This window comes from Silene latifolia, chromosome 11, assembly GCF_048544455.1.
Source record: "Silene latifolia isolate original U9 population chromosome 11, ASM4854445v1, whole genome shotgun sequence".
Classification (NCBI taxonomy): Eukaryota; Viridiplantae; Streptophyta; class Magnoliopsida; order Caryophyllales; family Caryophyllaceae; genus Silene; species Silene latifolia.
Window position 1 is genome coordinate 194,805,528 of NC_133536.1, and position 13,306 is coordinate 194,818,833.

Below are 13,306 nucleotides of genomic sequence, written 5' to 3' on the forward strand. Positions count from 1 at the left end.
AAAAAAGGAAAAGAAAAAAAATATTTGAGTATGTTAGTAGTGATTCTCAATTTAACTATACTTGAAGTATAATACAAACCTACATAAATTAATTAGTTAGTCAATAATAAATTTGAAGATAAAAAAAAAAAAGAAAAAAAAAAAGAGAAAAATAAGAATTTATTTACTCCAAAATAATAAATGAGAGCCATGAAATAATCTTCAATTCTTCCATGCATAAACAAGCAATGAAAATCCAGTAGGAGCTTTCAATTCATTCTCTTCAACACTTTCCCATTCCATTATTGAACTACTACCAGACGATGAAGCTGAAGATAATGAAGACGACGACGACGAACTCGTGTTTACCAACAATTTCTTCTTCATCTTCTTCCTTTCATAGCTCAATCCACATGAATCTTGACTCCACATTAAAACCCTCTCATTACTATCATAACTACTATGACAATGTCTCTTTTCGACGTCGAAACCCTCATCAACCAATTCCTTCTCGAATCGAAACGTAAACAATGCATACCCTTCATCACCACCACCATTACCACCACCTCCACCTCCACCGTCGTCGAATAGCCAATTGTACACATCCCAAGAGAGCTGTACTCTGTGACCATCGACGTCGAAACGTTCACTACCTCGAAATTTCCATTTAAGATGCTTAACTTGAATAACCCGTTTATTATCGACCCGGATTACTAATCTCGGGTCATCCTCAACGGTCTTATTATTAACCTCGATTAAAATAACTCTAGTTTTACCCCCAATGGTAGTTTTAGTAGTGTAAAACTGGGTCCCACACACGTGCTCACGTCGGACCACCATGGATTGTTGGTGGGCCATCAGCAACGGGTCAGGGTTATTGTTTCCGAGCTTGTTTTTAAAATGGGACTTGACCCGGGAGTTGAACGCCTTCTCCATGTCCCCGACAAAGAGTACGGTTGGGGAGGCGTTAGCAGAGGATGAGATAATACCAATGTAGTACCCGGAGTCAGGTTCGGGACCGGAACCGAACTTGGCCCGGGTGAAGTCCCAGAGGATATGAATCGGGTTGTCAGGGGATCCGAACAGGAGGAGCTTGACGCCGTGGTTAGACCAGAAGAGGAAAGGGAGGAGGGTGAGGTGGAAGGAGGAGGTAGGGGATGGGTGGAGGTGGAGGTGGAGTGTACGCGCTAATAAGGAGCGTGACCAGGTTAGGGAGAAGAGGCCTAGGTTGGTTTGGTAGAGGGATGTGGTTAGGTTTGGTGGTGGGGTGATTGGTGGTGGTGGTGGTTGAGGCGGTGGGGTGTGTGGCGGGTTGGGTGGTTGGAGAGTGCGGGTGGTTGAGGGAGGACGGAAGCAGGCTGGAAACGGGGAGGAATGGTGGCGAGTCATTTTTTTGGAAGGCATGTTGTCCAATTGAATTGAATTGAATTGAATTAAAGTGAATCCAATCGAATTGAGTTAAGTTTTGTTTTAAATTGGGTTTAGGAAGGGAAAGAGGGGAGAGGATATAAGAAGGGGGCGTAAACAACAAAGTGGGTAGAAAATAGGAGGAAATAAGGAAAGGGTGGGACGAGGTGGGGTGGGGGGAGTTTGGAACAGAGTTGGGTTGTTTAGGAAAGGGAGTTGGAGTTGCACTGTCACGCGTATTAGACTTTTGTGATGAATGGATTGTTTCGACTTCTTCTAACTTGACAATAAGGAAAAAAAAAAAAGGAGTAGCAACCGTTACGAGGGCGGAGATTATGGCAATTAAGCATGGGTTAATGATAGTAAAGGAGCGACAATTTTCTCGTATTCTAATTCAGACTGATCGGAAAGTTTTTTGCGGTTGGACTATGAACTGCCGTCTGCTCATTCTCATTTGATTATAACAGGCCGACTTAGGCCCATAATGATTAGGGTTTCGCTAGGGTTGTATCCCGAGCATTTTGTATTTAACTATCGTCTTATGAATGCAAATGATAACACAAATTTACCAATTCAATATACGTTACGATTCTTAACATGGTATCAGGTTCACGGTTTCGATTCTCACCCTAATTTCCGCCCTCCATCCCTTCGTCGTGCTCCTCTGCCTTCTTTCGCCATTTTTCCTTTACCATGTCGAAAGATGGCTCCGACACCTCCGTTACTCCTCCACCAAAAATCGATGTCATGTCTCCCTATTATCTCGGCAGCCATGACATCCCGAGCCAAACAATTACTCATGTTAAACTTTACAGCGATAACTATGAGGAATGGAGTCGGTCTATGCGAATGTCGCTTAAATCGCGACGAAAGTTCGGTTTTTGCGACGGTTCTATTCCTAAACCTACTGATAATTTTCATCTTGAGCAATGGGAAGTAGTCCATTGTACTCTTGTACAGTGGATTATGCATTCGATCGACCCATCGATCAAGGGCAGCATCTCTTACTTCGAAGAGGCCCGACTGCTTTGGGACGATTTGACTGAGCGCTTCTCAACCGTGGATGGCTCTAAAATTCACGGCCTCAAGTCCGATCTTCACGACTGTAAGCAAGCGAAAGGTATGTCCGTTACTACTTATTTCGGGAATTTAAAGGTTCTTTGGGACGCTATTACCAATTATAAACCCTCTTTCGCCTGTAAATGCGGTTGTTGTACTTGCAATATTGACAAGGATGCTCTTGCCCGACAAGATTCGGAACGTTTGCATACGTTCCTCATGGGGTTGAATCGTTCGATATATGGTATTTTACGCTCTCAACTTTTGTCTCTCGATACTTTGTCTACTCTCAATCGAGCTTTTCAGTTAATCTTGCAAGAGGAGCGTTTGCGGGTGGGTCACACTATCTCGAAGGACGAACCCTCCGAGGTCATGGCCTTCGTTGTCCGTGATGCCTCTAAAGCCGTGGCCTCTACTGATTGGCGAGCCCTTCGTGAACTCAAGAGACAAGAGCGTAGAAAACTCACTTGTGCTCACTGTTCCGCCCCTGGCCACGATATTTCTTCATGCTTTATTAAGTCACAAAAATTCCCCGAGTGGTGGGGTGATCGCCCACGCACTTTTGATGAAATCCGTGCTCGCTCACGGGCTAGTACAGGTGTAGCTGCTTCCACCTCGTCACGGAATTCTGGCCGTGTGAATGCCGTGCTCTATGACCCTTTCTCCTCTTCTAATGATCGTCTTTCTGGTATGTATTTGGATTGGATTATTGATACCGGCGCTTCCCATAATGTCACCGGTGATATCACATGGCTCACGGGTTCTCATTCTATCCCGGCTTGTCCTATTCGCCTCCCTAATGGGCAGAGTGTCTTCGTCACAATAGCCGGGACGGTTTGGTTATCTGATTCGCTATTTTTATCTCATGTTTTATATGTACCGAGTCTCACCTGTAATTTGCTCTCCGTTTCTCAGTTAGTCGAGACTACCAATTGTGTTGTGAGTTTTAACGCTAACTCTTGTCATATTCAAGACCCTTCATTGAGGACGAGGATTGGAGCCGGTGAGCTGAGAGATGGGCTCTATTACTTGCGTGTGGTGGGTCGACCAGCTGCGGTTCATGCGGTGCGCGCTACAGACTCATTTGATTTATGGCACAAACGTCTTGGCCACCCTTCAAATAAAGTTGTTCATTACTTCCTCAAGTTCACAAATTTAATACTGTTATTGATTCCCCTTGCGACGTTTGTCACCAAGCAAAACAGAGTCCTCATAGTTTTTGTTTGAATGAGAATAAAGCATCGGACATTTTTTCTTTAATACATTGTGATTTATGGGTATCGTACCCCCTCTTCTTGTGGGGCAAAGTACTTTCTGACCATTGTTGCCGACTACTCTCGCGTGGTATGGGTCTATCTTCTTTTTGATAAGACAGAAGTCACACCCATGTTTATGAAATTCTTAGCCTTGGTTGATACGCAATTTTCAAAACAAGTTAATATGGTTCGCTCCGATAACGGCACCGAATTTAATGCAATGGCCGAGTATTTCACGGCCCATGGGATCATTTTTCAGACCTCGTGCGTAGGTACACCACAACAAAATGGGCGTGTTGAACGGAAATATCGTCACATCCTCAATGTTGCTCGTGCTCTATTATTCCAGGGTAATCTTCCGATTTCTTTTTGGGATGAGTGTATACTCTCAGGCTCTCAGCTGCTTATCTAATTAATCGCACTCCATCTTTTCTACTTCATCGAAAGACTCCTTATGAGCTGTTGTTTGGCATTGCACCGACCTATGATAATATACGAGTATTTGGGTGCTTATGTTTTGTGCACAATCAGCACACAAAGGGTGATAAATTTGCACGCCGGAGTCGTAAATGTGTCTTTCTTGGTTATCCATATAATAAGAAGGGTTGAAAAGTCTATGACCTCTCTACTGGCTTATTTTTTGTCTATCGCGATGTCTATTTTTATGAAAATTCATTTCCTTACATGTCTTCTAACCCTACCCGTGACACTATTTCTCCGGCCCCTCCTCTTATGGATGACGAACCCGAGGATGCACCTCCACCTGACCCGCCTGTCGAGGGGACTGCTGTGGCTGACATGCCTGATATGGGTCCTCACGAAGAGCGCACTGATGGGGTAGAAACCGGTCCTCCCATTGATCAACCGATTCCTACTTCTAGCGAAGACCTTGGTCGTGGTCGTCGTATTAAAATCCCATCCACCAGGCTTCATGACTTCGTCGTTGGCACCACCGCAGACCCCACCACACACTCATCATCTCCCGAGAGCTCATCGTCTCCTTCCTCTTCCTCAGGTACGTCATATGCTCTCGCTAATTACATTAATTGTTATAAATTTTCTACTCCACATCGTCACTTTCTTGCAGCAATTACGGAAGGTATAGAACCTTCTTCCTTTCGTATTGCCATCACTGATCCCAAATGGTGTCAAGCTATGCAAGATGACATTACCGCTCTCGAAAATAATGGTACTTGGGAATTGACTGATCTTCCGTCTGATAAAAAGGCTCTCGGGTGTCGTTGGGTTTATAAAATCAAACACAAATCTAACGGTCAAATTGAGCGTTATAAAGCTCGTCTCGTCATTTTTGGAAATCATCAGGTCGAAGGTATTGATTATGGTGAGACCTTTGCTCCTGTTGTCAAAATGGTGACGGTACGAGCTCTCCTTGCTGTAGCTGCTGCTCGAAAAAGGGAGCTTCATCAGATGGACGTCCATAATGCTTTTCTACAGGGCGATTTAACCGAAGAAGTTTATATGCGTTTACCACCGGGTTTTAGCAAGGGTAAGGAAGGCAAAGTTTGTCGTCTGCGCAAATCTTTATACGGGCTTCGATAGGCACCTCGTTGCACGTTCGCCAAACTTGGCTCCGCGTTGCGTGATTATGGGTTTGTCCAATCCTACTCTGACTACTCTCTCTTCAGTTTTACGGCAGCTGAGGTATGTATCCATGTCTTAGTTTACGTGGATGATCTTGTTATTGCGGGAAATAATTCCACTGCTATTGCCTCGTTTAAGTCCTACCTTAGCAGCTGCTTTCATATGAAGGATCTCGTTACCCTTAAGTACTTCTTGGGTATTGAGGTCGCTCGTAGTTCCGAGGGCATTTTTCTTAATCAACGAAAATATGCACTCGAAATTATTGCTGAAACTAGCCTTCTCGGTGCTAAGCCTGTCGCTACCCCCATCGAACAGCATCATCAGTTGGGTGTTGCCACGGGCGAGCTCCTTTCTGACGTCGAGTCCTATCGTCGTCTCGTGGGCCGTCTTGTGTATCTCGCTGTCACGCGCCCTGACTTGTCATATGAAGTTCATATTTTGTCACGATTTCTTCATCAGCCACGACGTGAACATATGGTCGCTGCTCTTCATGTGGTCCGCTACTTAAAAGATATACTGGGCCAAGGAGTTTTGTTACACTCAGACAGTGATTTACGGGTCTCTGGGTGGTGTGATTTTGACTATGTCGGCTGCCCCCATGACTCGTCGCTATGTTTCCGGATGGATTGTGTTTCTGGGTGATTCTGCTATTTCTTGTAAAAGCAAGAAGCAACAGACCGTTTCCCTCTCTTCCGCTGAAGCCGAATACCGGCCCATCGCTGCTGTTTTATGTGAATTAAAGTGACTGAAGGGCCTTCTTGCTAGTTTGGGTATTTCTTTGTCCTCGCCCAATGCAGATTTATTGTGATAGTCAATCCGCTCTTCATCTCGCTCACAATCCTGTTTTCCATGAGCGCATTAAACACATTGAGGTGGACTGTCACTTCATTCGCGACGCCATTACTGATGGCACTGTTACTACTTCTCATGTCGATACTCAGTCTCAGCTTGCTAGGCTCGGTTCAGTTTGACTCTCTTCTCCGCTATTTGTTCTTGATCTCCACGCTCTAGTTGGGGGGGGGTTAATAGGCCGACTTAGGCCCATAATGATTAGGGTTTCGCTAGGGTTGTATCCCGAGCATTTTGTATTTAACTATCATCTTATGAATGCAAATGATAACACAAATTTACCAATTCAATATACTTTACGATTCTTAACAGATTAAGATCTGCAAGTGTTTCATCTAGGACACTTATTGGGAAGTTAAAGTACACCACATTTTTCGGGAGGCGGATAGATATGCGGATTAGCTAGCGGATTTTGGGCTATCTCACTCTCCACGGCTTGTCACTTTTGCGGAAAATGAGACGCCGAATCTGCTTTTCCTCCTTGTGCAACAGGATATTGGCGGGGTCGTTTTATTGTTTTTCTATTTCTGGGTAATTCCCGCTTCTTTTGACAAAAAAAAAAGAATAATGAAAGGCAAATTTAACTTTGTAATTTTGGTGATTTTGTGACTAATTTAGGTCAAGGGAGTTGGAGTTGCACCGGAATTTAGGTGATTTTATGACTAATTTTCGCAACTTATAATTAAAATAATTAAGTATATTATCTACAAAACAATCGAGTTTTGTATTTTTCTCTAGAGTGCATACATATCCGCTAATACATTGTGTCAAGGTGAATTCACTTCTAATTAAGTATTTCTTCACAGACCTTCAGGTCAAGGAGGTCGGGTTCAGGCTTGGTCATTTTAGGTTAATCAGAATTTGGGTTGGGTCGTGTCAATTCGAGTTCAAATAACTTGTAGGTCTGTTATTATCAAGTGAAAATATGATAATAATCATCAATTGAGTAATCAAAGTAATTATAATACTCCATCCATTAACATCATTTGTTTGTCTTTCATTAAAATACTCCACACGAAGAAAAAAAACAAACAAATGACTTAAGCAAAGGGAGTAACAAAAATAGTAGTGAAAATTACAATAACAACAACAAGAGTAGTAAAACTAACAATATTAAATGCGGAAGTAGTTAAACTAACAATAATGACAGAGGAGTAGTAAAAATAATAGTAGCAACATGAAATGTAATGAAAGTAATAGTGGTGGCAGAAAAACGGGAGTGGTGAATATGTCCCATAATATGGTTGATAATAAATTTTATCCTAATCATAATAATGTTAATATGACATACAAACATGTATCATAATTAAATAAGATAGTATGAATAACGAAATTGAAGTGAACGCAATTCAATTTCATACAATATAAAATTTAGGCATAAAATGTAGGTAGCTCGGGCGGGATCGGGCACATTTTAATATACTATATAGTATAATGAATTTCTATATGTTTATGTCATTAATTAAAATTCATAATTTCCGCTTTGTATATACTCTCGCCTATTTAGGGTTTGGATTAATGTTGATTAAACTAACGTATACCTTGGAAATGATATGAAATATGTGATGTGTATCTTGACCCAAAAGAACGGACATAACATGCATAGCCAATCCATTACCAACAACACCAACGGAACCCATAATCATCAACGTAATGTAGGAAATCAAATCAAAAACATGCTTGAGTGTAGGGGTGATCGGCCCGGGGATAGGGTGTGGGGAGTGGTTGGCGACACTAAGAGGGTGGTGGGAGAGGGTGCCGATGCAGGGAAGGCGGGATCGGTGATTGGGAGGCGACGAAGTAAAATGTCGTTTCTCATTTTTTGGGTTTTTTACTCTCCTATTTCTCTCTCTTGTTTCTCCTTAATAGGTCAGAAATGAGAATGGTATATTCGAAATAAGCGAAAAAATGTACAAAATTAAGTAAATTGGTGTGCAAAATTTAGCAAATTCCGAACAATATTTAACGAAAGCACAAATTCTCATTATAAACGGGAGATATTCGTCTATATTTATAGACGGGGCAAATATACATCCACTTAAGCATAAGACCGAGAAGCCGAAAAATATCACCACTTTAAATATATTTGACCCGTCTTTAAGTTTAGATGGATATATTCGTCAATACTGAGACTAATTTCAAAAAAATCTCATTAAGCAACATATTTTCGGTTCCATACATGGACACGAGTCAAAGGCCAACTTTAGAGAAAGCAAATGCAACTCCTAAAATCAACCTCGAACTCGTCAAATAAAGATGGCATCCTGTCAATGGCCGGTGCATCTAAATAAATATTACTGCGTACATAATTGCTGAACAAACTCAAAAGGAAATTCATATGAACTAAACGAAAATGACAATTTGCCAAGCATAATTAATTTTATTAATAAAGTGTAACTTGAAAATATTTGAGATCATGCGTTTATTTGGATTGGATAACTATGGAAAAAGAAATAGTTGGACCCCTAGCATTAATCAAAAATAAATGTTAAACAGTCTATTCTTTCATTAATGATCCGCCCATTTATTCATTTAACGATATACTCCTATATAAAGCAATACTCCTTACGTCCACAAAAGGCACATGCCACATGGTACTCTTTCGATTGTTTTTTCCTTGAAAGTTTTGAAATCAATAGTAGTATTTGATGGGAAATTAACGCCAATCTCCCACGCGCAATGGAAGCAATCAATCAACAAGTAAACCGTAAAAGTAAATAAATGTAAGCAATATTAAGATGAGACAATATTTTAGGGTCAAACCCAGGGCAAAACCTTCCAAACCGGAAGTAAAACCCACTAGCCAAATCGACTAGAATCCACTATAATAATATAGTACCAGTACAACGTAACCGTTCCGAATTAATACCAATTCGAAACCCACAATAAAATAAGATAACAACCTCTAGTCCTCCAGTAATATTAGTCAATGCCACTGTGGACAGCGGGCCGCCCACGGGGGCGCTTGGTTGAGAAACGAGGGACAAGCGTTTGCATTTTGTAAGGAGTCGCCACCAATTTTTATGGGAAATTGGAACCGTTCGAATACCTCGTGTCACGTCAAGACACAAAGTAGTGACATGAACACTAAGCAATCGTTACCCTTAGCATTCTATGTCTAGAATGACTCTCGTGGATGCCAATGAACACGGGTGCTCACGGAGATCTGGAGTAAGGGGTGAGGGTACGTATTAGGAAGCTCTTTTGATCGAACACCTAATCCCGCCCGCCTCGATAGCGGCCTCTACTAATGATTAGGGAAGTTATTCGTACTCGATATATCGTCGGCTATATGCATGCAATGCAACATCCAATAGATTAATCCTAACATGTGAGAATTAGACTAAGTCGGTGAACAATTAGTTAATCATACAATTGGGTCGAAGTTGGATTTAATGCTCATTTACATGTGAAAACATACAAACAATAGAAGAAATACAATGATTATAAATTACAATAATAAAAATTACAATAATTACATTGGAATAGGCGATTTATGTCGAAAATACCTTTAAAACGGATTATTTGGGAAAAAAGAAATAAAAGAAATAAAAGAAATAAATACGAACAGGAATTAGCGATATTACGGATATTAGTGAATTAATTACGTAAGCTAAATAAACTAGGTCAAGGCAGAAAGGAGTTCAGAGACAGAACTCAACCTGGAACAAAGCGCGAAGCAATCGCGCCCTTTGGAAGAGGCGCAGCGATTCTTTGCGTCTGTTCCCAAGGGTGAGTTCTCAGCCGTGAAGTGTTTAATCGCAAACCGTTAATGTTAATTGTTAATTTTAAGGATTGATTTAATATTTTGACTCGGATGAAAGTGATTAGCATGTTAATTACACGTGAATGGGTCATAAAAACAGTAAAACATGGATGAGACGGAAATAAACGGATTAATTATGTGAAGGGTCGATGTTAAGAAACAATTAATGAAACTAAACGAACTAATTAATAACTAAACATGATGAATATGACGGATTAATGATGAATATGGATGCAAATATATCAACGATAAATTCCAGAAACTCAATATGATGAAATTGAACTTCTAAAACTCGGATTGAATATTAATGACGAAAACCCGCAAATATTGGATTATTTGGGATTTAAGTCGGATTGATGGATGAACTAAACATGTTAATGATGAATAATAAATATACAATATACATGTGAATTATATGCTAACATGGCGAAGAAATACAGAACAAACGAATATAAACAAAACAAGAACGAATTTCAGAGGACGAGGAAGAAGAAAAGAAGCGAGAATCTGCGGCGGCCTCACGAAGAGGCGCAAAGCGGTGCCGCGCTCCTTCAAGAGGCGCAGCGATTCTTTGCGTCCTTTCTCTTCGTCTGTCTACTGGAAATCCGTAAAAAAGGGGTTTTAAAGACGGTTTTAGAAATCGGTTTTAATGGTGTGTTCGACATAAATCTTACAATTGTTATACGATAAACAAAATACAATAAATAAAGAGAATTATACACCCTCAGACTTACATGTTGACGAAACGAGAAGAACTAAGAAGATCGATTAGTGATGCTCGACGCGAACGTAAGGAAAGAGTGCCCTCGAAAGAGGAAAACGATTTAACAAGTTGATTAATTAGATTGATTGAGTGTAGTGGTCAAATTGGTCGGTCATGCAACGGAGAGGTCGGTACCGGAAAGATCCGAGCTTACGTGGTCGAAGGTTCAAGCACGTAGGCGCCAATTAGTAAGAACAAAGTCTAGAATGCAAAGGGAGAAGAGAAGGGCGGACACTCGCGTGAGAAATATGAGGAACGAAAGCTCCTATTTATACTAATCACGCGACGGAAATATGGTAAGACTAGGATACGGAAGGAAAGATCCGGAAATAACCGACTTAGGTTAAACGCGGAAACTTGGACAAAAAGAAAGCCCTGGGGAAGAGGCGCAGCAGGCACTGCGCCCCTTTGAAGAGGCGCGGCACCTGCTGCGCCCTTTCCCGGGTAGGTTCCTCTGCGCGTAGAAAACGCGTTTGACAGCCTGTCGTATTTTAGGCATAACTTTCTCTACAAGACTCGGAATAAGGTGATTTCGGTGGCGTTGGAAAGATAAAAGAAAGATCTAGAACTTTCTGTGAAATAGGCCTGACCCAAAAAACTCGTTATGACCTCGTAAAATGGGCCTAAAGATCGGGTTGTCATTTTAACTAAATGCAATGCACATTTTGTTATGTAAACTCTTAGTTTAGCCTAATGAAGTGACATGGGACTCAAAATGAGATATAATCTCAACATTTTATGACATCCTAACCTTAGGTAGACAAGCACATTGCTTTGACTCGGGATTTGACGGTTTGTAGGAAATGAAGACGGTTTTTGACCCGGACTCCAAATGTACTCTAATTACTGTCAAAACGACCGTATCGGGACGTAGATGACAACTAAGAGGTAGACATTAATATTTGAGCAATCACTTGACGATAATCTTACGAACTGTCACAAATCGTTCCGCGAATCAAACATGCGGCCCAATCATCACCGGGTGGTTTGCGAGGGGTGCGAAACGAGGTGTCTCTGAGCCCCCACTTTGACCGAGGCTTGGACAAGGCGAAAGTCAAAGTATAGCCATCAGGTCAATCGAAGATTACAACCTGACGACTATGGCGACGCGAGGCGGTTCAAGGGGTCTGAACCAAGGACCTGTCGTCGGGAACATTTTAGAGTCTGTCGACTATCGGGGAGGGTCGTTTAAAGTCCATTAGACTACGTAAGGAGGCTCGCCAGCCATAAGAAGAGACCATACCTGAGACTTCTTTCTCGAGATGCTTCCGGGGGTGCATAGGAGCTAAGGGTAAGCGTAGGAGCTAAGGTTAAGACCTAAAAGATAAATAAGGATTTGTGCTAGGGTGTGGGGCCCTAAAGGAAAGCATCGACGGGAAGGAGGCCAAATGTAAGTTCAACTTAAAAGGTAACCAAAGTTTGGGTGTAGGAACTCTAAGAAAAGGTGATCCTAAAGGAATATGATCCTAAAGGGAAAAGGTGATCCTAAAGGGAAAAGGTAATCCGAAAGGAATATGATCCTTAAGGGAAAAGGTGATCCTAAAGGAATGTGATCCTAAGGGGATTTGGGAACCTAAAAAGCTAGGTGTGCGAACCTGGGTATATGAACCTAAAAGGAAAGGACATGCTGGTATGGGAACTTAAAGGCTTGCGAACCTAAGAGGAATTGGGATCCTAGGGTTAAGTTTAGGAACTACTGGGTTACTAATTCTTGTTTTAAAACGCGTGCGTTTAAGGTTTCTGAGGCATGGGAACTCCAAAAGGATTTATGGGTTTATGAACCTAAGGACGTTGGTGTGGGAGCTTAAAGGTTTATGAACCTAAAGAAGCCATTTTGGATTTAAGAATCTAGGGGTAAGAATCCTAACTTTGGGTTTACGAACCTAAGGAAGGAGGCTTTGGTTTGGGAACTTTCGGAGAACGACACCTTTGCCGAACTCCGCGAGGAAACAATAATATCGAGGGTAGCAGGACGTCGGTAGAAACTGGCTTTGGGGAATCTGCGCACGTCGGTCTCAAGCGAACTCTGGCAAAAACTTGAGGTTGAATCTGCTTGCGTCGGTCTCAAGCGAACTCTTGTTGGGGAATATATTGACGATTAGGAACATCTTGATCGCCATGGAAGAAATCTTGAGTGAGCAATACTGCAAAATACTGCTGCGCTGGGGACAAATATATTGACGACTAAGAACATCTTGATCGTCATGGAAGAAATCTTGAGTGAGCAATACTGCAAAATACTGCTGCGCTGGGGAGAATGAAGACTTGGGTGAAGCCCCCAGTTGGAGCGAGCACTGCTTCTGATACTTACCTGCATGGATATTAGCCACACAAGAATGCAATCTAATATGCAAATAGAACATAAACACATATGCACGTAAGCAATTATCACATGGACCTCGAATGAGGAAACACATAGGTTTTGCAAAAGTTGTTTCTTTATAAAAGTCGTTTAAAACTTGCTCAAAGAAGTTTGTCATTTGTAATGCGCTATGCATATTCAATGGGCTTTAGACACGTGACTGACGCGACGTAGACCTTATGCGGACGTGAAAATATTGACTTAGGTTGGACTGACGCGACACTAACTTAGATTTGACGCGACACAAGGATGACTTTGACAGA

At 41.7% G+C, this 13,306-nt stretch overlaps 1 protein-coding gene across 1 annotated transcript; it reads right to left on the reverse strand.

Annotated features, from left to right (window-relative positions):
* Positions 1-201: 201 nt before the first annotated feature.
* Positions 202-915, reverse strand: LOC141614553 (uncharacterized). The gene has a single exon (XM_074433298.1). The coding sequence runs from the start codon at positions 913-915 to the stop codon at positions 202-204; it is 714 nt and encodes a 237-aa protein (XP_074289399.1).
* Between the last annotated feature and the right edge of the window lie 12,391 nt (positions 916-13,306).